The sequence below is a fragment of the Grampus griseus genome, assembly GCF_964374135.1.
Source record: "Grampus griseus genome assembly, chromosome: 15".
NCBI lineage: Eukaryota > Metazoa > Chordata > Mammalia > Artiodactyla > Delphinidae > Grampus > Grampus griseus.
The window spans coordinates 60,921,028-60,948,339 of NC_139009.1; the positions used below are offsets into that span (position 1 = coordinate 60,921,028).

Sequence of the window (27,312 nt, forward strand, 5' to 3'; positions counted from 1 at the left end):
TATTTTGCTAGATATATTTCTACTACTTTTAATGTATGCTATTGTATCAATTTTATCTTTTAAAAATTTTAACTTTTCAACTTTTACTCCTGGTTTATAAAATGACAGTTGATTTTGCATAATGATTTTGTATCAGGGAACATGCTAACCTTTTCCATTAATTGTAATAAATTTTCTGTAAATTCTTTGAATTTTCAATGTACAAAAATATATCATCAGCAAAAATGACAATTTTGTTTCTTCCTTTCAAAGTTGTATTTTTTAATTTATTTATGTTTCTATCTTTACAACAGTAAGCACGACTTCAAATACAATACAAAATAGGAGTAATGGTAATTAAATATGATACCTATTATAGGTTTTTGAGGATAGATTTTTATCAGTTTAAAGAAATTCTCTTATGTTTTCAATTTACTAAGAGATCTTACCATGAATTTATGGTGTGTTTTATTAAATGCTGTTCTGTATCTATTGAAATGATTACATAATTTTTGTCCTCTAATCTATTAATTCATTAAATTATGTTAATAGACTTTGTAATATTGAACTAAGCTTGCATTTGCAATGATAAACTCAACATATTAATGCTTTTTGTAAACTGCTGAATTCTGTTTTCTAATATTTTATTTAAGATTTCTGATCTATATTTATGAATAAGCCTGTATATTTATGAGTTTATGAGTTCTTATACTATCCTCATCTGGCTTCATTATCAAGATTACACACACCTCATAAATGAGTTGGTGTTTCCTCTTTTCTATTCTCCAAGAGTTTATGTAAGATAGGAATTCAAGAAAAAAACTCCCTAGACCTGAAGATTTCTTTAAGGGAAGAATTTTGACTGCTTTTTGTTTACTTCTGATTCAGTCTTAACCTGAAAAGAATAGTTCTTTCCAGTTTAATGTGGGGGAGGGCACCATATTAGACTCTCCATCCCAGATAGGCCCCAGAGACTATCAAATCTGAGTACAAATTGCCTGGACTAACAAGTAACCTCAAGGCAAATGCACTTAAACACTTAAGTGTTTAAGTCTATCTTTCTGGACCTCTGGACTCTCAATCTCCCCTGGATTTGGCCTGGTAATTCCTTAATAACCTTACTAAGCACTCTAGACTTAAACAACATCTTACATGCAGTACATAAAGCAGTACTTTTAGTTGTTTCAAGCTGAACAGCTGCTATGAATGACCTAGCTTCCTATATTCCTAAAATGAGAAATAATTATTACTTTATAAATTTATCTCCCAGTCCATGAGTTATTTGTATTTGCTAAAGAATAGCCATGCAATTTGTTTATTATTGTCTTCTATTTGATGTAACTGGTCTTCCTCAAATATTCTACAACTCGGCATTTGTTTATGTTTAGAAATGAAGGACTAGATTGACTAGTATGTATAACCGGTATGGGTTTCACCCTCTGCAGCTTTTAAGTCTGTTTTCCAAAAACTGACTACAGGCTCTTTGTAGGTGGGTGGGGCAGATGAATCACCTTGCTCAAAAAGTAGTACTAGAGAACTTCACTAATCATGTTATCATCTCTTTATGTTGATGGTAAGGTTGGCCAAAGGAATTGGGTAACCTGCTGTCTAGCCAAGATTTTTAGAAGGTAGACCTCTAAATAATTTCCCTTAAGATTTCTCGCAGCCTCATTCCTGCTCATAACATTTGCTGACTGAATTTAGAGTGTTCCTAGATTCCATTTGGAACAATGTTTCCTACTTTGACAATACCCTCTACACCATATTTAATGCAATATTTTCTTTTCTCAGGTGGAGTCATTATTCTGATTCCTTCTGTTTTCTAAATTCAAAGAAATTTTTCAAAACTTCTGGCCTATAGAGGTACTTTGCAGTGTTTCTCTTTTTAGTTTTTCTTACATGTTATTTCAATAGCAATTTGGTTAGAGAGCTGCACGACATATATGCTTAGTACACCCTTTGACTCAAAGAAATCTAAAATATGTGTGTCTGTGGGGGGGTGGGTATGGATGTGGGTGTGTATAAAACCACTATTACAAAGCATGGAGCTGATCTCCCTGTGCTATGCGGCTGCTTCCCACTAGCTATCTATTTTACATTTGGTAGTGTATATATGTCCATGCCACTCTCTCACTTCGTCCCAGCTTACCCTTCCCACTCCCTGTGTCCTCAAGTCCATTCTCTACCTCTGTGTCTTTATCCCTGTCCTGCCCCTAGGTTCTTCATAACCTTTTTTTTTTTTAGATTCCATATATATGTATAGCTGATTCACTTTGTTATAAAGCAGATACTAACATACCATTGTAAAGCAATTATACTCCAATAAAGATGTTAAAATCAATCAATCACACACACACAAAAAAACCCCACTATTACAGTATACACTCTTGTCTGCCCATCACATAATAAGAAAAAATGTCCAATATTTAATAGCTACAAAACATGAGGAGTTTTGGCCACACAAATTATATTGTTCCATAATTTTAAATAGTAAAAAGATACCTTTGTAGTATTATCAGATGATCTGTTTATCATTCTATTGGCAGTCATACTAGCAATTATATTAACAGATCTTCTAATATTAAACCATTCCTGATATGAATTCTTTGTATTAGAATATTATTCTTTTAATATACAGGTACTGCTAAATTTGAATTCTAAGTTAGATGGACTGTATAAGATTGCATAAGATTTTTATCATGTTTTGAAATCAGCACTGAGAATATTATATCTTTCAAAATGTTTCCAATTTATGCAATGACTGATAATTCAATCAGAAAATATAAAAAGTTTTAATTAGTGACACAGAAAGTTAGAAAAATATACAGATTTTTTATAAAAAATAACCACTCAGATATAATGTTTCCTTTTGAGATTTGTTTTGATGTTTAGGTTGTTCTTATTTTTCTTTCTTGCTGATAACGTAACACAATAAATAGTGTCATAAAATAGAATTGGTATCTGTGGCATCAACTACTTTGTCTCATAATGGATAAAAATGGTTCAGTCAGTAAATGTACGTGATGCTGAGTTCTATTTTAATGGTTCTGTTGAAATACAATTCCCATACCATACTACTCACCCATTGAAAGTATGTAATTCAACAGTTTTTAGTTTTTTAAATATTTTTGCAGACATGTGCAAACATAACCACAGTCAGTTTTAGAACATTTTCTTCATCTCAAAGAGAAACCCTGCCCCTTAAGCTATCACCTACTTATTCCTCGTATCCATTCCCAGCCCTAGGAGACCACTAATTTCTTTCTGCCTCTGTAGACTGATGCTAAACTATTTTTTTAAAGGTATTTTTGTTATTTATTCTTCAGTTCAAAAGAATACACAGTAGATCTACAAGGAAACATTCCATTAAGATTAATTTTCTCCATAGATATACACTTTAATCAGCACATTGTAAAGTGTCCTATTCTTCATGACAATAAGTATGGTTGCATGATGAGGAAAACAGTATATTTTCCTGCTGAGAGACTCCTATAGATTTGTCACATTCTCAAATGTGAAAAACCACTGCTTTAAAAAAAGAAATTGTTTGGAAGAAATCTAAGTTTTCTAAAAGAAAAACACCTTTTCCCAGGAAAAAAATAAAATTGGTGAAATCAGGGAAATGGACAGATATAAAATAAACAAAATCAAAGACTTCTCTCCCACAGAATGACAGTAATACTAGTTAATAAATATGAATCAGAAACAAACCTTCCTCAAAATACTACCTGAAATAAACCATAAAATACCAAAAATAGGACTTAGATAGGGAGCACATAAAATATTTTACCAAAAGATATAAAAGCAGGGCTTCCCTGGTGGCGCAGTGGTTGAGAGTCCACCTGCTGATGCAGGGGACACGGGTTCGTGCCCCAGTCCAGGAAGATCCCACATGCCGCGGAGCGGCTGGGCCCATGAGCCATGGCTGCTGAGCCTGCGCGTCTGGAGCCTGTGCTCCACAACGGGAGAGGCCACAACAGTAAGAGGCCCGCGTACCGCAAAAAAAAAAAAAAAGCAAATAAGTGAGAAAAATACATATATTCCTGTTGAAAAATACCAGATGCTGAAATATGTCAATTACCTCCATTTAAATTTGCAGATTTACTGCATACTAACACTATAGGTCAGTTTTAGGGGGAGGTAAGAGGCGGAAGGGATGTGACAAAGTGATTCTCAAATTAACCTAGAAGAATAATAAGGAGGTAAATAGTATATTTTAAAAAGAGGATTTTATAGGACATATATGTCATATAAGAAATTAAAGCATACTATATCAGATGTAATAATCAAAACAATGTTGTACTGGTTCAAGACATATAGAGAGAAGGAAGGGGGCAGGCAGCAATCAGAGCCTAGAAACAGATCTTAGTATTTATATAACATATTATGATAAATGTGGCCTTCAAAATAGGTTGGGAAAGGACAGACATTTATGAACTGAATGCTGCATTCCCCCCGAAATTCTATTTTGAAGCCCTAGTGCCAGTGTAGCCTTGTTTGGAGAAGAGGCCTTGGAGAGATAATTAAAGTCAAATGAAGTCATATGGGTAAGGTCCTAATCTGATGGGATTGGTGTCCTTATAAAAGGAGAAGACACTAGAATACATGCTGAGGAAGGGCCATGTGAGAACACAATGAGAATGTGATCATCTGAAACCCAGGAGGGTCCTTACCAGAAACCAACCATGATGGCACCTTGATCTCAGACTTTCAGCTTCTGGAACTGTGAGAAAATAAATTTCTGTTGTTTAAGCTACCCAATCTATATATTTCATTATGGTAACCTGAGCTGAATAAAACAACAGATTATCACAATAATGTTATTGGAGGTGATGAGTCATTTTCAAAATAAAGTCCAACCTCACACACAACACTAAAATAAACTTTTAGTTTATGAATTATATGTTAAACAAGTAACTACAGAAATACTAAAACTAAACATAGGCAAATAATTACATTTATTTGGAATAAGGAAGACATAAATAGTAAGGTTAAAGATCAATAAATTTAACTCCATTAAAAATTTTAAACTTCTGTGAAGCCATGGAAAAGAAAATCAAAGGTTAGAAACACATGAAACTAAGGAAATATTTACAACCTATACATCAGACTAGAGATTAACATTCAGATTAAGGTTAATGTTAAACATTAACATCCATGTGTTACTAATAAATATAAAATAAAACGATTAAAATACAAAATAAAGGCAATGCATAGGAACAGGAAATTCTAAGAAGATATACAAATAACTAAAAAGATGTGAAGAGATTTTTAATATCAGTATTAAAGAAAACCATTAAATTAATTTCTGACATATAATTTCTGACATTATTATTATATTGGGAATGACTTATTGTTTTTAAACGTAACTTTCTGCGGAATAAAAGGAATAGGGAAATAGGAATTCTAACAGATGATGCTTAGTGATGCTAAATGGTTCAATCTTTTTGTATAGCAAATTAGCAATACACATCCAGAGCCTCAGAAATATACAGATCCTTTAACTCACTAAATTCACATCTAAGAATTTATCCTAAGTATAATTAATGTGCAAGGATATGTTAATAAAAATATTTACTTCAATGTTTATAACAGCTTAAAAAAACTTTTTAAAAAAGTATATCAAGTGAATTAATTTTTTAAAATGGTACATTCCTAAAAATGGAATATTATACAAATGCACATTAAAACTAATAAAAATTCATTAGATATTAAATGAAAAATACAGCATGTTTTACGTAAAATATATATTGTATATCATGTATTCATTCACAGAAAAAGGGGTCTTGAAATTTACATATAAGAAAGCTAATAATAATCATGCCAGGGATCATGGCCAAACTCGTTACTATTAATAATCAATATTTCCTAACTATCTTTTAATAACCATGTTATCTTTGTATAACTTTTTTATGTAAGAGCACACCATGCAATGGAGGAAAGTAAAGCATTTAAAAAATGATCCTAGGGGCTTCCCTGGTGGCGCAGTGGTTGAGAGTCTGCCTGCCAATGCAGGGGACACGGGTTCGTGACCCGGTCCGGGAAGATCCCACATGCCGCGGATCGGTTGGGCCCGTGAGCCATGGCCGCTGAGCCTGCGCGTCCGGAGCCTGTGCTCTGCAGCGGGAGAGGCCACAACAGTGAGAGGCCCGCGTACCGCAAAAAAAAAAAAAAAAAAAAAATGATCCTAGGACAATGGATATACTATTGCAAGAAAAAATAAAACGAGATCTTTAATCATACTCTAAATGACAATAAGAATAGGTGGTAGTAACTATATAAATGTGTAACAATCAAGCCATGAAACAGTTGAGACTGTTTTTTAGTCTCAGAACAGGCAGAACTTTTAAAAAATATTTTTAAATTTTCCAGACTTTATTATGACACAAGCATATTAATGGTAAAAATGTCAGGTCAAGTCCTTGGACACAAATAAGCAATGAGAGACATTTTAAAATAAGATAAATATAATTAGATACATAAACATTTAACATTTTAAATACTAAAGAAGAAACCACCAACAAAAATAAAAGGAGAAAAATATTTGCAACACATTCAATAACGACATACCCTCTTTGGTTTCAAACTCATACGTTAATCAATCTCCTAGAACCTACTGCTTGAACAGCACAAAAAGTATCTCAAAGTAATCACAGCCAAAGATAACTTACGACTTCCCCACTCCAAACCATCAAAACCAACACTATCATCCAAGGAAGGAAACTATAAACCTAGGCATTAGCTTGATACTTCTTTCTACCTTACCTCTTGTATATTAAACCATCAGAAAGTATAATTAATCTTACTTCCTAAAAATCTCTCAAACTCATCCACATCTCTCTATATCTACTATCACCTTGGTTCAGCAATCATCATCTCTTGTCTGGAATACTAGACTAGCCTACTAACTGTTTTCCCCACATCCATTCTCAACTCTCATCTGTAATTTAGCCAGAACAATCTTTTAAAAATAGAAATCTGACTTTCTCACTCCAATTTACCCTACTCCTGCCCCCAACACACACATACTCACTCAACCCACTGCTTAAAGGGTCAAACAGGTCCTAAATAATATGACACCTACCTACTTCTTTATTCTCACTTCCTACCTTAGTTGCCTAGCTTTCTATGTTTATGTTCTAACCACTCGGGACATCTTTCAGTTTCCTAAAATGGCTACAATCCCTTCAATTATAGATTTTACACATGGTATTTACTCTAGAACACTTGCTAATGACTAGATAAAGAGAGTTGAAGGGTTATGAATGACTTTTAAGTTTCTGGCTAGCATAACTAGATGTATACTATTCTTGAAATTTTTTAAATACCAAATTATCTTCTATTATTAACTCCTCACTATTATTCCTCAAACACTTCAGACATAAAAGTACCTCAAAGTCCTTGTACTACTGTTCCTTTCACCTGGAATGATCTTTTAATTGATCTTTACACAAATAGTTACTCCTTGATATTTAGATCTCAGAATGCCACTTCAGATCAACCAGTCAAAAGCAGGCACCTTGTTGCCCTAATCTATCACTCTATTTTAATTGTCTACATTGTATTATCACTGTCTGATATTCCTATTTATTTGTTTATTGGGAATCTCCCCAATTAAAATATAACTCTCTGAGAGCAAAGACTTTATTCTTATTCATTCTTGTATTCCCATTGCCAACATGTAATCCTTGTTTAAGAAATATTGAATGAATGAATAATTGAGCCAGCATTCTCTGCTTGTAATAAAGTAGATTATCATCAACAATTGATGCTATCATAAAATATATCAATAGATCATGGGAACTCATAATTAAGCAACTTACTGAAATGTTGTAGAGTAAGAATAAATCTGTGAACTCCAAATCAGTATTAATAGGCATTACGAAGACAATATGGAGTAGTGGCTAAGAACATGGGCTCTGCAGTCACACAGTCGCGGTTTGAATCCAAGCTCCACCACTTACTGGGTGACATCAGGCTCCTAACCTCTCTGAGGTTCAGTTCCCCAGGCTATAGGGTAAATATAACAATAGCACGTGCCTTATAGGGATGAAGTGAGGATGAATTATATATGCAGTACACAATAACAATATAATAACAATGCCTGAGACATAGACAGCAATCAAATGTTAGCTGCTGTTTTCTTATTGCAAAGAGCATTCACAAAAGTGGGCTTAGTGTTAGAGAACATGCAGTTTGAAGTGACTACTTCCATACATCTTTGAAGAAGATGACTCCAAATGGGTGATTTCAAACAATACACATATGATGATTTTAAAGCAGTGGAAGACTGAATAGCGTATAGATAATTAGCTTGAAGTAAGAACTTCTCTCGTGCTTCTTACATACCGAGTGAGTACGGAGTGCTGCGATGGTTTTTGAAAGTGCCATTTCCCACAGTTCATCGATGTAGGCTCTATTTACTAAACCCTGGGTTGTATGTAAAATGTGATCTTCAACCACAAAAAAGCTAAGATTGAGGAAAAAAGAAAGCACAGCTGTCAGAAATTACAGTTTGACTACTATCATAAGGGGATGACAAACATTAAGAGTTGTCAACAAATTGGAAGTTAATACTAGTCATTTTTTCTTAAAGAAAGCCGTTTGGTATCACAAACAAAATCAGATTTCTTAGACTTGGAATTATACCTCTGATCATGGTATCATCTTAACCACTTCTTTAGAAATTGGAGTTACATTCCTATTAAATGTTAATCATGTTATCTAGAAATTTTAAAGGGAAGAAGAAAAATGTTTATAGGTAAAGAAGGCTAATTTCACTACATTAAAATCAACAGCCCATTAATACATTTTAAAAAACGAATAGAATCTAAAGAGATAATGAAAGTTAAAGCACGCATTTTTTTAAGAATCCAACACACAAAATACCAAAATAATTCCGCTTATATAAACTTTCTCATCAAAGTGCTGAAAAGATATCTTACAAAGGTAAAAAAAAAAAAATACACATGTATTTTTTAACATTCTTCTGTGGCTTCTTAATTTTTATGCATCTAAAATGTATCTTCAGCTTTCTTGCCTAAATATTCATACAAATTAAAACAATTCTTTAAATAGGGAATTGTTATGATACATTTTAATCAAAGGTATCAATTACATTGCAACAATCTAAACTTGGAAAAAAAAGAAATTTCATGGAACAATCCAACTTATTTCCCTTCTTTTTAACTGCAAAGTCACTATTTTGCAATTAGAATAAGCTGTCTATATTTGGGATGTTTATTTGGGAACTGCAATTCCATACTAGTATATATACTCCAGATGAGGATGGCAAACTATACAGTCCATGGAACAAATCTGGCCCACTGCTTGTTTTTATAAACAGTGTTTTATTGGAACACAGCCATTGTCTTTCATTTACATATTGTCTATAGCTGCTTTCGTACCACAACAAAGCTGAATAGTTCTAACAGAAACCGTATGGCCTGCTGAGCCTAAAATACTTTACTATTTGGCCCTTTTAGAAAAAAACTTGCCAACTTTTGCTGATTATTTGGTTCCCTCTTAACAATAATGAAAAAACAGAACATCACATATAATGACTACAATTCAATATTTTTCTCCCTTTATCCATAAAAAGGATTCCTCAACAATATAGAATTATGTTCCCCAACATAATTCTATGAAACGAATAGACATTCCTTTAAAATCATCAGATATTCAAAACAAATCTTGTCTTAAGAATTTAGAAAAGAAAAAAAATTTCCCAAAGAACACGATATACTTTTCCAAGTCTCACAGAAAGTGTATAAACAATTGAAAGTGTATAAATTTAAAACACACACACACATACCCACCCTACAATTTGATTAAAATACTTCCTGTAGCCATCTAAAGTTTCATGCTGCAACAAAGCAAAGAGAAAAAAGTTATTGTTTCTGTTTTGACACATTAAGACAGTTAAAATCAGCTAATTAATTTCTTAAGGCTCAATTCCAAAGACTATAAAGTAAATATAATAATAGTACCTACCTTATAGGATTACAGTGAGGATGAAATGAGATAATACATATCTAGTACTTAGAACAATGCCTGACACATAGCAAGCAACAGATGTTAGTTGCTACTTTCTTAATGCAAGTCACATCCAGTGGTCCCAGAGTGACAGTTTGGGGTGGAGGTGGGGGGAAGCCCAAATGGAAAATAATTAAAAGATACCAGAGAAGAAAAGTGAAAAAGGGAGAAAAGTAAAGGTGGTGATCCTACCATGTTAGAAGGAGGCTGGAGCACCAAACGAGCCTGTTTTCGCCTCTGTTTTCGGTAGTAGTTCTCAAACGTTTCCCGGGCACCCTGTTAAACAAACAAAAGGAAATGGGTTGATACATTTGGACCAATTACTCTAGTATTTTATGGGAAATTCCCAGGTCAGGAATTGAGGCAGCCCCACATTTCTCAAAATCTGCTATTTTAACACTGATAATCTTCGGAAAAATAAAAATAACTTATTGAACCTTACTTACAAATACCGATAGAGATCGACACAAAAAATTCTTAAGAGGAAACTACCAGAACTCAGCCTCCAACACACCAAAGCTGGTTTCTGAATCAATTATCACAAATTCACAAGAAAGACAAACCAACATTCTCATAGGTTATAACAACAGTTTAGAAAATGGTTCTTAAAAAAAAAAACCTCACAGAACATTCCAGAATAAAAACTAGTCTCAAATAAATCATGACCAAAAGGCCAAAGGGAGGCAGGAAAAAGGCAGGAGCTGAGAACATTAAGTCAGTCTTCTCAGACAGAATATAATCTAGCACAGGATTAATACCAAAAAGGAAGAAACAAAGCCCTGAAAAGTCTTAGCACACAGTTTCTACTTTTCATTTAGGGTTTCTGGGCTTAAACTGAAAGGTGCTCTAGAGAACAAAAGCTAACTCATGAGGTCTATAACTAGGGTTGAATAGTGTCCTCTCAAAATTCATGTCCTTCCCAGGACCTCACAACATGAACCTATTTAGAAATAGGGTCATTACAGATGTAATTAGTTAAATTAAGATGCAGTCATACTACAGTAGGGTGACCCTTAATCCAATATAACTGGTGTCTTCATAAGAAGAGGAAAATGCTATATGAAGGCAGAAACACAGGGAGAACACCATATGGTGCCACAAGCAGAGATGGGACTGATGCAGCTGCAAGCCAGGGAACACCAAGGACTGCTGGCCACCACCAGAAGCTACAGAAAGGCAAGGAAAGATTCTACCCAGAATCTGAGAGGGAGGATGGCCTTCTGTCATCCTCATTTTGGATTTCTAGTCTCCAAAACCGTGACAGAACAAATTTCTCTTATTTTAAGCCACCCAGTTTGTGCTACTTGATTATAGCAGCCGTAAGAAACTGATATAAGCTCAAAGCTTTTAAAACATGATGCTTCCCATTATTAAACTCTACTCTCAACCCAAGACTTTTCTAAATAAACAAGAGTAGAAAGGGAAAGACAGCATTACACAGTGGTTAAGAGTACTGATTTTAGAACCAAATGATTTTATTCAAACCATGGCTCTGCCCCTTACTAGCTGTATAACTCATATGACTAGCTATATAGCTTCCCTTTCATTATTTTAACTTCCAGTATTTAACTCTTTACCTTTCACTAATAGATGTGCTATGGTTTACTCATTTGTAGAGATGCCAAACTCACATGGTTGTAATAAGGATTTAGAAGAGTTATAAAGCTTTTAGAATAGTACCTGATAAATAATAACCACTATGCAAGTACTTATTTAAAACATAAATAAGATGAAATCAGTGATGAAACAGAAAGCCCAGTCCATGTGAACATAAACTCCATGAAATACCTGGTTCAGTTTTCTTCACCTTCCCAAAAGTCTGAAGAATTTTACTCAATATGACTTCTTTGTTAGATCCCTAAACCAGGAAAACTGTTTAAGGTACTAAATCATGCAGCCTCAATAGTGTAGCTCAGGCGTGGGCAAATGTTTTCCATAATGGGCAGGACAGTAAATAGGCTTTGGCGAGCCATCCAGTCTCTGATGCTACTACTCAACTCTGCTGCTGTAGTGCAAAAGCAGCCATAGACAACTCATAAATGAGTGTGGCTGTGTTCCAATAAAACCTGATTTGTGAAAACTGAAATTAGAATTTCGTATCATTTTCACCTGTCATGAAACATTACTCCTCTTATGATTTTTTTAATGAATACCAACCATTTAAAAATGTAAAAGTTCACACAGGTCATACAGAAACAGGCAGTAGGCTGGATTTGGCCCATAAGTCACGGTTTGATGACCCCTGGGGTAGCTTAAAAACAAAGGTTTTAAAACACTGCAGTTATTATAACTGTACACATCTGAATTTTTCTGCCTAAAAAATGAAAACAAACATTAAGACAGCTATTTCAAGGCTTTCTTAGTCTATAAGTTAGTGAGGTAGCAAATAATTCTATTTAAGAAATAAAAAGTGGAAACTGCCTCTTGGTTTGTTAAAGCTGTTCCCCACTTGTCACCATTTCACAGCATAGAGGTATTATTAAATGTCAATTACATTCTATACACACTGAATGGCTTTTCATTTTAAGGTTAACAGCCCTAAAGGCCCTTTATTATTTTAGTGTGACGTTACACTTTCAACATGCTTTCTAGCCAAGATACACTTAGCTGAGAATTTAGGGAAAGCCTTCTAATTAGAACACACTATATTAACTTAATTATTTGTTGTAAATGGTAGAAAATAAACAAGATGAAATTCTATATAAAAACCAAATCATGAACCTCTACTTAATTCTAAAGTATATACATTTTGCTTTTTCAATAAAATTAAAACATAAGAAAAAACCAATTTATCTAATAGGTCTGGCTTCCCCATTTACAAAAATGAGCTAGATTTTCCCTAGTGGGTGCTAAATAAATTCACTTCTGATTATTCTATTTCCTTTGCCAATTTTGTCAACTCAATGCTTATTGGAGAAATTTGAGAAATAGAGGTCTGACCAATCCAGTTGAGTAAATGATGAAGTGCCTGTCTATTCACAAATAAGTCAACAGACAGTGAACTATAGAGTTCTGCCACTTCAGCCTCAAGCTCCTTTAATCACTCAAATGAAAAAACAAAACACAAACCAAAAAAGCCACCTCAAAAACTACTGAAGGTATAAACAAATAGATATAAAACAATCGGCAGGCAAGCAAAAGTTGTTCTGTTTTTCATTTTATGTCATTAGTATGACAGTGCTACAAAGGCTGTATAATAATTAATGAACTAATACAATGTCACAGAAAAATTAGTCACAGTGTATATAAAGTGCTCACCATGTGACAGACACTGAGAATCTCCTCACTGAATTTATAGTCTATGGTGGAAGACTAGAAATTAAACAAGCAATTATATAAAATCCTATTAAAATTATATTAGAATCCTATGTATTGAAGTGGGATGTATGTCTGAGTGTGTGTGTGTATGCGTGTGCACACGTGCACCTAGGGGGTGGGAGGAATGTTAGAGAAAGATTCTCAGGAAAAAAATGACATTTATACCCATAATTGAAGAATGACTCAGAAGAATAAGCCAGGTAAACAGAAAGAAAAAAAAAAATGTTCCTTGTAGACACAGAGAAGTTCAAAGAAAAAAGGTATCACATTTCCCATGAATTGAAAGAAGTTCTTCATGGCTGGAACTTCAGGGTGTAAAGGAGAGGGATGACAAGAGACGAGGCTGGAGGACTTTGCAAATCGTGTTAAGATATTTGGACTTCAACTCTAGGTTTAGACACCTGGAAGTTGTAATATAGTGAGTAGAATAAAGGAAGGAGAAATTAGCTACAAAAAGATCAGTCAGAATCTGATATATATTTAGGAGGCATAAGCCAATTGGATATATGTGGTAAACGACATGAAGGAAAGAAGGCTGATGTGAGGTTTCTAACCTAGTTAACTAGTTTGGTTGGTGGCGTCATTTAATGAGAGAGGAATCAGAAGAAAATACAGTTGATTATTACCCATGGTTTCCTAATTTGCAAATTTGCCTACCTGCTAAAATTTATGTGTAGCCTCAAAATCAATACTCGTGGCACTTTCATAGTCATTCAAGGACGTACACAGCGTGGGGAAAATTTTGCGTTGCCCGATGCACATGTTCCTAGCTGAGGCCGAACAAAGCAACACTCTTCTTTCTTATTTCACTTCACACACTATAAACAATTATTCTTTTCATGGTCTATCTAGTGCCACATTTTTCAAATTTTTGTGCTTTTTTAAAATATTTGAGGCATAATTGACATAACATTATATTAGTTTCAGATGTACAACTTAATGATTCAATATTTGTGTATACTGCAAAATGATCACCAAAATAACTCTAGTTAACATCTATCACCATGTAGTTATACATACTTTTTTCTTGTAATGAGAACTTTTAAGATCTGCTTTCTTAGCAAGTTGCAAATATATAATACAGTATTATTAACTATAGTCACCATGCTGTACATTCCATCCCCAGGACTTATTTATTTTATAACAAAGTTTGTACCTTTTGACCACCTTCATCCAATTCCTCCAACCCCTACTCCCTGCCTCTGGCAACCACCAATCTGTTCTCTGTAACTATGGGTCCAGATGGGTTTTGTTCATTTATTTAGATTCCACATATAAGTGAGTTACAACAGAGGGTCCGTCTTTCCCTGTCTGACTTATTTCACTTAGTATAATGACCTCAAGGTCTACTCACGTTGTCACAAATAGAAAGATCTCTTATTTGAAATCTTTATATGACTGAATAATATTCCATTGTGCATATATGTACCACATCTTTATCCATTCATCTACTGATGGATATTTAGGTTGTTTCCGTATCTTGGCTATTGTAGATAATACTGCAACATGGGGATGCATTTATCTTTTCGAGTTAATGTTTTTATTTTCTTTGGATAAATGCCCAGAAGTGGAATTCCTGGTTCATATGGTAGTTCTATTTTTATTTTTTTGAGGAACCTCCACACTGTTTTCCAAAGTGGCTGAAACAATGTACATTCCCACCAACAGTGTAAGAGGGTTCCCTCATCCCACATTCTGGTAGCACGAAAAAGGAGAATCCATGCAGTAGAGGGGTGAACAACCAATCTATTCATCAATTCAGGATTGTATTTTCAATCCAGAAGGCATACCACGGAAAAGGGATAAACTGTCTTTTGACTTTTAAGGTTTGCTCTGTTGATGACAGCAAAACACACATCACTCAACAGGTGGATTTCTCAATCCATTCTATCAGCTCTAAATGTAGAGAAAATTTATTCCAATTTGGACAATGTCGTGAATTATCAGCCTTATTTATCAATGAGTATTGTAAATTTTCAGACTTTAATATATCTAAAGTATATTAGTACTAAGTTAAGAAACACTTAGGTTTGCAGAGAGACCTTCAAGATAGCAGGGGAGTAAGACGTGGAGATCACCATCCTCCACACATCTACATGTGGAACAACTCCTAGAGAACACCTACTGAATGCTGGCAGAAGACCTCAGATTTCTGAAAAGGCAAGAAACTCCCCATGTACCTGGGTAGGGCAAAAGAAGGAAGAAAAAACAGAAACAAAAGAATAGGGAAAGAACCTGCACCTCTGGCAGGAGGTTGTGAAGGAGGAAAAGTTTCCATGCACTAGGGAGCCCCTTCACTGGCAGAGATGGGGGCTGACGGGGGGGAAGCATCAGAGCCACAGAGGAGAGCGCAGCAACAGGGGTGCAGAGGGCAGAGTGGAGAGATTCCCGCACAGAAGATCGGTGCCGACCAGCTTCACCAGGCTGAGAGGTTTGCCTGCTCAGCCACCGGGACGGGTGGGGGCTGGGAGCTGAGGCTCAGCTTCAGAGGTCAGATCCCAGGGAGAGGACTGGGGTTGGCTGTGTGAACACAGCCTGAAGGGGGCTAGTGTGCCACAGCTAACTGGGAGGGAGTCTGGGAAAAAGTTGGGACCTGCCTAAGAGGCAAGAGGCCATTGTTTCGGGGTGCATGAGGAGAGGCAAGTCAGAGCACCACCTAAACGAGCTCCAGAGATGGGCATGAGCCACGGCTATCAGAGCAGACACCAGACAGGCAAGAAATGCTAAGGCTGCTCCTGCAGCCATCAAGAATCCTGTGTGCAAGCACAGGTCACTATTCACACCTCCCCTCCCGGGAGCCTGTCCAGCCCGCCACTGCCAGAGTCCCATGATCCAAGGACAACTTCCCTGGGAGAAAACACAGCGTGCCTCAGGCTGGTGCTACGTCACGCCGGGCTCTGCTGTTGCAGGCTCGCACCGCATTCCGTACCCCTCCCTCCCCCTGGCCTGACTGTGCCAGAGCCCCCTCATCAGCTGCTGCATTAACCCCATCTTGTCTGGGCAAAGAACAGGTGACCTACACGCACAGGCAGGCCAAATCCAAAGCTGAACACCAGGAGCTGTGCAAACAAAGAAGAGAAAGGGAAATTTCTCCCAGGAGCCTCAGGAGGAACAGATTAAATCTTCACAATCAACTTGATGTACCCTGCATCTCTGGAATATCATCCCAACATAGAGGCTGCGGACTTCGTGTGATTTTCTCTGTATAGCTTTGCTTTTACCATTTGTCCTAGGGTTCTGTCTGGTGTTTTTGGTTTTTTGTGGTTTTCTAGTATAGTTTTTAGTGTTTGTTATCACCGATGGATTATTTTCTGGTTTGGTTGCACTCTTCTTTCATTCTTTTTTTTATTACTTTAAAATTGTTTATTTTTAATAATTTTCATTTTAATAACTTTATTTTATTTTTTTTATTTTTTTCTTATTTTCTCCCTTTTCTTCTGAGCCATGTGGCTCACAGGGTCTTGGTGCTCCAGCCGGGTGTCAGGCCTGTGCCTCTGAGGTGGAAGAGCCGAGTTCACGACATTGGACTACCAGAGACCTCTCGGCTCCACGTAATATCAAACAGCAAAAACTTTACCAGAGATCTCCATTTCAATGCTAAGACCCAGATCCAACCACCAGCAAGCTACACTGCTGGACACCCTATGCCAAAAAACTAGCAAGACAGGAACACAACCCCACCCATTAGCAGAGAGGCTGCCTAAAATCATAATAAGATAACACATACCCCAAAACACATCACCAGACATGGTCCGGCCCACCAGAAAGACAAATCCAGCCTCATCCACCAAAACACAGGTACCAGTCCCCTCCACCAGGAAGCCTACACACTCCACTGAACCAGCTTTACCCACTGGGGGCAAACACCAAAAACAAGGGGAACTACAAACCTGCAGCCTTCAGAAAAGAGACCCCAAGAGCAGTATGTTAAGCAAAATGAGAAGACACAGGAACACATAGCAAATGAAGGAGCAAGGTAAAAAACCACCAGAACAAACAAATGAAGAGGAAATAGGCAGTCTACCTGAAAAAGAACTGAGAGTAATGATAGTAAAGATGATCCAAAATCTTGGAAACAGAATGGAGAAAATACAAGAAACGTTTAACAAGGAACTAGAAGAACTAAAGAGCAAACAAACAATGATGAAAAACAATAAATGATATTGAAAATTCACTAGAATGAATCAATAGCAGAATAACTGAGGCAGAAGAACACATAGGTGACCTGGACCATAAAACAGTGGAAATAACTATCGCAGAGAAGAAAAAAGAATGAACACCATTCAGAACAGTCTCAGAGACCTCTGGGACAACATGAAATGCACCAACATTCAAATTATAGGGGTCCCAAAAGAAGAAGAGAAAAAGAAAGGGACTGAGAAACTATTTGAAGGGATTATAGTTGAAAACTTCCCTAATATGGGACAGGAAACAGTTAATCAAGTCCAGGAAGTACAGAGAGTCCCATACAGGATATACCCAAGGAGAAACATGCCAAGACACATATTAATCAAACTATCAAAAATTAAATACAAAGAAAAAATATTAAAAGCAGCAAGGGAAAAGCAACAAATGACATCCAAGGGATTCCCCATAAGGTTAACAGCTGATCTTTCAGCAGAAACTCTGCAATCCAGAAGGGACTGGCAGGACGTATTTAAACTGATGAAAGGGAAAAACCTACAACCAAGATTACTCTACCCAGCAACGATCTCATTCAGATTTGATGGGGAAATCAAAAGCTTTACAGACAAGCAAAAGCTAATAGATGTCAGCACCACCAAACCAGCTTTACAACAAATGCTAAAGGAACTTCTCTAGGCAGGAAACACAAGAGAAGGAAAAGGCCTGCAATAACAAACCCCAAACAATTAAGAAAATGGTAATAGGAACATACAAATCAATAATTACCTTAAATGTAAATGGATGAAATGCTCCAACCAAAAGACATAGACTGGCTGAATGGATACAAAACAAGACCCATATATATGCTGTCCATAACAGGACCACTTCAGACCTAAGGACACACACAGATTTAAAGTGAGGGGACAGAAAAAGATATTCCATGCAAATGGAAATCAAAAGAAAGCTGGAGTAGCAATTCTCATATCAGATAAAACAGACTTTAGAATAAAGACTATCAGAAGAGACAAAGAAGGAAACTACATAATGATCAAGGTATCAATCCAAGAAGAAGATATAACAATTGTAAATATTTATTCACCCAACAGAGGAGCACCTCAATACATAACGCTAACAGCCATAAAAGGGGAAATCGACAGTAGCACAATAATAGTAGGGGACTTTAATATCCCACTTTCGCCAATGGACAGATCATCCAAAATGAAAATAAATAAGGAAACACAAACCTTAAATGATACATTAAACAAGATGGACTTGATATTTATAGGACACTCCATCCAAAAGCAACAGAATACACTTTCTTCTCAAGTGTTCATGGAACATTCTCCAGGATAGATCATATCTTGGGTCACAAATCAAGGCTTGGTAAATTTAAGAAAACTGAAATCGTATCACCTATCTTTTCTGACCACAATGCTATGAGACTAGATATCAATTACAGGAAAAAATCTGTAAGAAATACCAACACATGGAGGCTAAACAACACACTACTTAATAACCAAGAGATGACTGAAGAAATCAAAGAGAAAATAAAAAAAATACCTAGAAACAAATGACAATGAAAGCAGGACGAGCCAAAAGCTATGGGATGCAGGAAAAGCAGTTCTAAGAGGGAAGTTAAGAGCTATACAAGCCTACCTTAGGAAACAAGAAACATCTCAAATAAACAACCTAACCTTACAGCTAAAGCAATTAGAGAAAGAACAAAACAACGCCAAAGTTAGCAGAAGGAAAGAAATCTTAAAGATCAGATCAGAAATAAATGAAAAAGAAATGAAGGAAACAATAGCAAAGATCAACAAAACTAAACGCAGGTTCTTTGAGAAGATAAACAAAACTGATAAACCATTAGCCAGACTCATCAAGAAAAAAGGGAGAAGACTCAAATCAATAGAATTAGAAATGAAAAAGGAGAAGTAACAACTGGCACTGCAGAAATACAAAGGATCGTGAGAGATTACTACAAGTAACTACATGCCAATAAAATGGACAACGTGGAAGAAATGGACACATTCTTAGAAAAGCAACACCTTCTGAGAGTGAACCAGGAAGAAACAGAAAATATGAACAGACCAATTACAAGCACTGACATTGAGACTGTGATTAAAAATCTTCCAACAGGGCTTCCCTGGTGGCGCAGCGGTTGAGAGTCCGCCTGCCGATGCAGGGGACATGGGTTCGTGCCCCGGTCCGGGAGGATCCCACATGCCGTGGAGCGGCTGGGCCCGTGAGCCATGGCCGCTGAGCCTGCGCGTCTGGAGCCTGTGCTCCGCAACGGGAGAGGCCACAACAGTGAGAGGCCCGCGTACCACAAAAAAAAAAAAAATCTTCCAACAAACCAAAGCCCAGGAACAGATGGCTTCACAGGTGAATTCTATCAAACATTTAGAGAAGAGCTAACACCTAATCTTCTCAAACTCTTCCAAAATAGAGCAGAGGGAGGAAAACTCCCAAACTCATTCTACAAGGCCACCATCACCCTGATCCCAAAACAAGACAAATATGTCATAAAGAAAGAAAACTACAGGCCATTATCACTGATGAATATAGATGCAAAAATCCTCAACAAAATACTAGCAAACAATCCAACAGCACATGAAAAGGATCATACACCATGACCAAGTGGGCTTTAACCTGGGAATGCAAGGATTCTTCAATATACCCAAATCAATCAATGTGATAAACCATGTTAACAAACTGAAGGATAAAAACCATATGATCATCTCAATAGATTCAGAAAAAGCTTTTGACAAAATTCAACACCCATTTATGATAAAAACTCTCCACAAAGTAGGCATACAGGGAACTTACCTCAACATAATAAAGGCCATATATGACAAACCCACAGCCAACAACGTTCTCAATGGTAAAAAACTGAAACCATTTCAGTTTTTCAGGAACCAGACAAGGCAGTCCAGATTTACTGTGGCCCTGAACCAAGATGGTGGAGTACAAAGGCATGCTCTTACTCCCTCTTGTGAGAACACCAAAATCACAACTAGCTGCTGGACAATCAACAGGAAGACACTGGAACTCACCAAAAAAGATACCCCATATCCAAAGACAAAGGACAAACCACAATGAGACAGGAGGGGTGCAATCACAGTAAAATCAAATCCCATAACTGCTGGGTGGGTGACTCACAGACTGGAGAACACTTATACCACAGAAGTCCACCCACTGGAGTGAAGGTTCTGAGCCCGTCATACTTCCCAACCTGGGGGTCCGGTAATGGGAGGAGAAATTCCTAGAGAATCAGACTTTGAAGGCTAGTGCGATTTGATTGCAGGACTTAGGACTGGGGGAAACAGAGACTCCACTCTTGGAGGGCACACACAAAGCAGTGTGCATATCGGGTCCCAGGGGAAGGAGCAGTGGCCACAGGGGAAACTGAACTAGACCTACCAGCTAGTGTTGGAAGGTCTCCTGCAGAGGCAGGGGTGGCTGTGGCTCACTCTGGGGACAAGGACACTGGCAGCAGAAGTTATGGGAAGTACTCCTTGGTGTGAGCCCTCCCAGAGTGTGTCATTAGGCCCACCAAAGAGCCCAGGTAGGCTCCAGTGTTGGGTTGCCTCAGGCCAAACAACCAACTGGGAGGGAACCCAGCCCCACACATCAGCAGTCAAGCAGATTAAAGTTTTACTGAGCTCTGCCCACCAGAGCAACAGTCAGCTCTACCCACCACCAGTCCCTCCCATCAGGAAACGTGCACAGGCCTCTTAGACAGCCTCATCCACCAGAGGGCAGACAGCAGGAGCAAGAAGAACTACAATCCTGCAGCCTGTGGAACAAAAACCACATTCACAGAAAAATAGACAAGATGAAAAGGCAGAGGGCTATGTACCAGATGAAGGAACAAGATAAAACCCCAGAAAAACAACTAAATGAAGTGGAGATAGGCAACCTTCCAGAAAAAGAATTCAGAATAATGATAGTGAAGATGACCCAGGACCTCAGAAAAAGAATGGAGGCAAAGATCGAAAAGATACAAGAAATCTTTAACAAAGACCTAGAACAATTAAAGAACAAACAAACAGAGATGAACAATACAATAACTGAAATGAAAACTACACTAGAAGGAATAAATAGCTGAATAACTGGTGCAGAAGAACGAATAAGTGACCTGGAAGACAGAATGGTGGAATTCACTGCCATGGAACAGACTAAGAAAAAAGAATGAAAAGAAATGAAGACAGCCTAAGAGACCTCTGGGACAACATTAAACGCAACAACATTCACATTATAGGGGTCCCAGAAGGAGAAGAGAGCGAGAAAGGACCAGAGAAAATATTTTACGAGATTATAGTCGAAAACTTCCCTAACATGGAAAAGGAAATAGCCACCCAAGTTCAGGAAGCACAGCGAGTCCCATATCGGATAAACCCAAGGAGAAAAATGCCGAGACACACAGTAATCAAATTGGCAAAAATTAAAGACAAAGAAAAATTATTGAAAGCAGCAAGAAAAAAATTACAAATAATATACAAGGGAACTCCCATAAAGTGAACAGCTGATTTCTCAGCAGAAAATCTACAAGCCAGAAGAGAGTGGCATGATATACTTAAAGGGATGAAAGGGAAGAAACTACAACCAAGATTACTCTATCCAGCAAGGATCTCATGCAGATTCGATGGAGAAATCCAAAGCTTTACATACAAGCAAAACCTAAGAGAATTCAGCACCACAAAACCAGCTCTACAACAAATGCTAAAGGAACTTCTCTAAGTGGGAAACAGAAGAGAAGAAAAGGACCTACAAAAACAAACCTAAAACAATTAAGCAAATGGTAATAGGAACATACATATCGATAATTACCTTAAACAAGAATGGATTAAATGCTGCAACCAAAAGACACAGGCTTCCTGAATGGATACAAAAACAAGACCCATATATATGCTGTCTACAAGAGACCCACTTCAGACTGAGGGGATGGAAAAAGATATCCCATGTAAATGGAAATCAAAAGAAAGCTGGAGTAGCAATACTCATATGAGATAAAATAGACTTTAAAATAAAGAATGTTACAAGAGACAAGGAAGGGCACTACATAATGATAAAGGTATCAATCCAAGAAGAAGATATAACAATTATAAATATATATGCACACAACATAGGAGCACCTCAATACATAAGGCAACTGCTAACAGCTCTAAAAGAGGAAATTGACAGTAACACAATAAGAGTAGGGGACATTAACACCTCACTTACACCAATGGACAGAGCATCCAAAATGAAAATAAATAAGGAAACAGAAGCTTTAAATGACACAATAACCAGATAGATTTAATTGATATTTATAGGACATTCCATCCAAAAACAGCAGATTACACTTTCTTCTCAAGTGCGCCCGGAACATTCTCCAGGATAGATCACATCTTGAGTCACAAATCAAACCTCTGTAAACTTAAGAAAACTGAAATCATATCAAGCATCTTTTCTGACCACAACACTATGAGATCAGAAATGAATTACAGGGAAAAAAACGTAAAAAACACAAACACATGGAGGCTAAACAATACGTTACTAAATAACCAAGAGATCACTGAAGAAATCAAGAGGAAATTAAAAAATACCTAGAGACAAATGACAATGAAAACACGACTATCCAAAACCTATGGGATGTAGCAAAAGCAGTTCTAAGAGGGAATTCTATAGCTATACAAGCCTACCTGAAGAAACAAGAAAAATCTCAAATAAACAATCTAACCTTACACCTAAAGGAAATAGAGAATGAAGAATAAAAAAAACCCAAAGTTAGCAGAAGGAAAGAAATGATAAAGATCAGAGCAGAAATAAATGAAATGGAAATGAAGAAAACAATAGCAAAGATCAATAAAACTAAAAGCTGGTTCTTTGAGAAGATAAACAAAATTGATAAACTGTTAGCCAGACGCATCAAGAGAAACAGGGAGAGGACTCAAATCAATAAAATTAGAAATGAAAAAGAAGAAGTTACAGCAGACACCGCAGAAATACAAAGCATCCTAAGAGACTACTACAAGCAACTCTATGCCAATAAAATGGACAAGCTGGAAGAAATGGACAAATTCTTAGAAAGGTATAACTTACCAGACTGAACCAGGAAGAAATAGAAAATATGAACAGACCAATCACAAGTAATGAAATTGAAACTGTGATTAAAAATCTTCCAACAAAAAAAAGTTCAGGATCAGATGGCTTCACAGGTGAATTCTATCAAACATTTAGAGAAGAGCTAAGACCCATCCTTCTCAAACTCTTCCAAAAAACTGCAGAGGAAGGAACACTCCCAAACTCATTCTATGAGGCCACCATCACCCTGATACCAAAACCAGACAAAGATACTACAAAAACAGAAAATTACAGACCAATATCACTGATGAATATAGATGCAAAACTCCTGAACAAAATACTAGCCAACAGAATCCAACAACACATTAAAAGGATCATACACCATGATCAAGTGGGATTTATCCCAGGGTTACAAGGGTTCTTCAACATACGCAGATCAATCAATGTGATACACCACATTAACAAATTAAGGAATAGCAACCATATAATCACCTCAATAGATGCAGAAAAAGCTTTTGATAAAATTCAACACCCGTTTATGATAAAAACTCTCCAGAAAGTGGGCATAGAGGAACGCTACCTCAACATAGTAAAGGCCATATATGACAAACCCACAGCAAGCATCATTCTCAATGGTGAAAAACTGAAAGCATTTCCTCTAAGATCAGGAACAAGACAAGGATGTCCACTCTCACTACTATTATTCAGCATAGTTTTGGAAGTCCTAGCCACTGCAATCAGAGAAGAAAAAGAAATAAAAGGAATACAAATTGGAAAAGAAGAAGTAAAGCTGTCACTGTTTGCAGATGACATTGTACTACAGATATAGAATCCTAAAGATGCCAACAGAAAACTACTAGAGCTAATCAATGAATTTGGTAAAGCTGGACGATACAAAAGCAATGCACAGAAATCTCTTGCATTCCTATACACTAATGTTGAAAAATCTGAAAGAGAAATTAAGGAAACACTCCCATTTACCATTGCAACAAAAAGAATAAAACACCTTGGAATAAACCTACCTAGGGAGACAGAAGACCTGTATGCAGAAAACTGTAAGACACTGATGAAAGAAATTAAAGATGATAGCAACAGATGGAGAGATACACCATGTTCTTGTACTGGAAGAATCAATATTGTGAAAATGATGATACTACCCAAGCAATCTACAGATTGAATGCAATTCCTATCAAACTATGAATGGCACTTTTTATGGAACTAGAACAAAAAAATCTTAAAATTTGTATGGGGACACAAAAGACCCCAAATAGCCAAAGCAGTCTTGAGGGGAAAAAACGAAACTAGAGGAATCAGACTCCCTGACTTCAGACTATACTACAAAGCTACCGTAATCGAGACAATATGGTACTGGCACAAAAACAAAACATAGATCAATGGAACAAGTTAGAAAGCCCAGAGATAAACCCACACACCTATGGTCAACTCATCTATGACAAAGGAGGCAAGGATATACAATGGAGAAAACAGTCTCTTCAATAAGTGGTGCTGGGAGAACTGGACAGCTACATATAAAAGAATGTAATTAGAACACTCCCTAACACCATACACAAAAATAAACTCAAAATGGATTCGAGACCTAAATGGAAGACCAGACACTATAAAACTCTTAGAGGAAAACATAGGAAGAACACTCTTTGACATAAATTACAGCAAGATCTTTTTTGATCCACCTCCTAGAGTAATGGAAATAAAAACAAAAATAAACAAATGGGACCTAATGAAAGGTAAAAGGTTTTGCACAGCAAAGGAAACCATTAACAAGACAAAAAGATAACACTTAGAATGCGAGAAAATATTTGCAAACGAATCAATGGACAAAGGATTAATCTCCAAAATATATAAACAGCTCATGCAGCTCAATATTACAGAAACAAACAACGCAACCAAAAAATGGGCAGAAGATCTAAATAGACATTTCTCCAAAGAAGACATACAGATGGCCAAGAAGCACATGAAAAGCTGCTCAACATCACTAATTCTTAGAGAAATGCAAATCAAAACTACAATGAGGTATCACCTCTCACTGGTTAGAATGGGCATCATCAGAAAATCTACGAACGACCAATGCAGAGAGGGTGTGGAGAAAAGGGGACCCTCTTGCACTGTTGGTGGGAATGTAAATTGATACAGCCACTATGGATAACAGTATGGAGGTTCCTTAAGAAACTAAAAATAGAATTACCATATGACCAAGCAATCCCACTATTGGGCATATACCCGGAGAAAACCATAATTGAAAAAGACACATGCAACCCAGTGTTCACTGCAGCACTATTTACAATAGCCAGGTCACGGAAACAACCTAAACAACCATCGACAGACGAATGCATAAAGAAGATGTGGTACATATATACAATGGAATATTACTCAGCCATAAAAAGGAACAAAACTGGGTCACTTGTTGAGCCGTGTATGGATCTAGAGACTGTAATACAGAGTGAAGTAAGTCAGAAAGAGAAAAACAAATATCGTATATTAATGCATGTATGTGGAACCTAGAAAAATGGTATAGATGAACCACTTTGCGGGGCAGAAGTTGAGATACAGATGTAGAGAATAATGTATGGACATCAGGAAGGGAAAGCCACAGCAGGGTGGGGATGGTGGTGTGATGAATTGGGCAACTGGGATTGACATATATACACTGATGTGTATAAAATTGATGACTAATAAGAATGTGCTGTATAAAAAAATAAAAGAAACTTCAAAAATTAAAAATAAAAATAAGACAAGGTAGTTCACTCTCACCACTATTATTCAACATAGATTTGGAAGTTTTAGCCACAACAATCAGAGAAGAAAAAGGAATCCAAATCGGAAAAGAAGAATTAAAGCTGTCACTGTTTGCAGATGACATGTTACTACACATAGAGAATCCTAAGGATGCTACTGGAAAACTACTACAGTTAATCAATGATTTTGGTAAAGTAGCAGGATACGAAATAAATGCACAGAAATCTCTTGCATTCTTATACACTAATGATGAAAAATCAGAAAGAGAAATTAAGCAAACACTCCTATTTAGCATTGCAACAAAAAGAATAAAATACCTAGGAATAAACTACCTAAGGAGAGAAAAGACCTTTATGCAGAAAATTATAGGACACTAATGAAAGAAATTAAAGATGATAAAAAACAGATGGAGAGATACACCATGTTCTTGGATTGGAAGAATCAACATTGTGAAAATGACTATACTACCTTCCCAAAGGAATCTACAGATTCAATGCAATCCCTATCAAACTACCAATGGCATTTTTTACAGAACTAGAACAAAAAATTTCACAATTTGTACGGAAACACAAAAGACCCCGAATAGCCAAAGCAATCTTGAGAAACAAAAACGGAGCTGGAGGAATCAGGCTCCCTGACTTCAGACTATACTACAAAGCTACAGTAATCAAGACAGTATGGTACTAGCACAAAAACAGAAATATAGGTCAATGGAACAGGATAGAAAGCCCAGAAATAAACCCACACACATATGGTCATCTTATTTTTGATAAAGGAGGCAAGAATATATAATGGAGAAAAGACAGCTTCTTCAATAAATGGTGCTGAGAAAACTGGACAGGTACATGTAAAAGAATGAAATTAGAACACTTCCTAACACCATACACAAAAATAAACTCAAAATGGATTAAAGACCTAAACATAAGGCCAGACACTATAAAACTCTTAGAGGAAAAAACAGGCAGAACACTCTATGACATAAATCACAGCAAGATCCTTTTTTGCCCACCTCCTAGAGAAATGGGAACAAAA

General features: G+C 36.6%; 1 protein-coding gene across 2 annotated transcripts in view; it reads right to left on the minus strand.

The window, feature by feature from the left end:
• The window catches only part of EXOC6B (exocyst complex component 6B), a 711,196-nt gene that overhangs the window by 347,755 nt on the left and 336,129 nt on the right, over nt 1-27,312 (minus strand). For both annotated transcript variants that reach the window (XM_082672238.1, XM_082672239.1), the window contains 3 exons: nt 10,207-10,290; nt 9,798-9,844; nt 8,329-8,449 (listed from right to left, as the gene is read on the minus strand). In XM_082672238.1, coding sequence (XP_082528364.1) covers nt 8,329-8,449; nt 9,798-9,844; nt 10,207-10,290 — 252 coding nt within the window. The remainder of the gene's footprint in view (nt 1-8,328; nt 8,450-9,797; nt 9,845-10,206; nt 10,291-27,312) is intronic.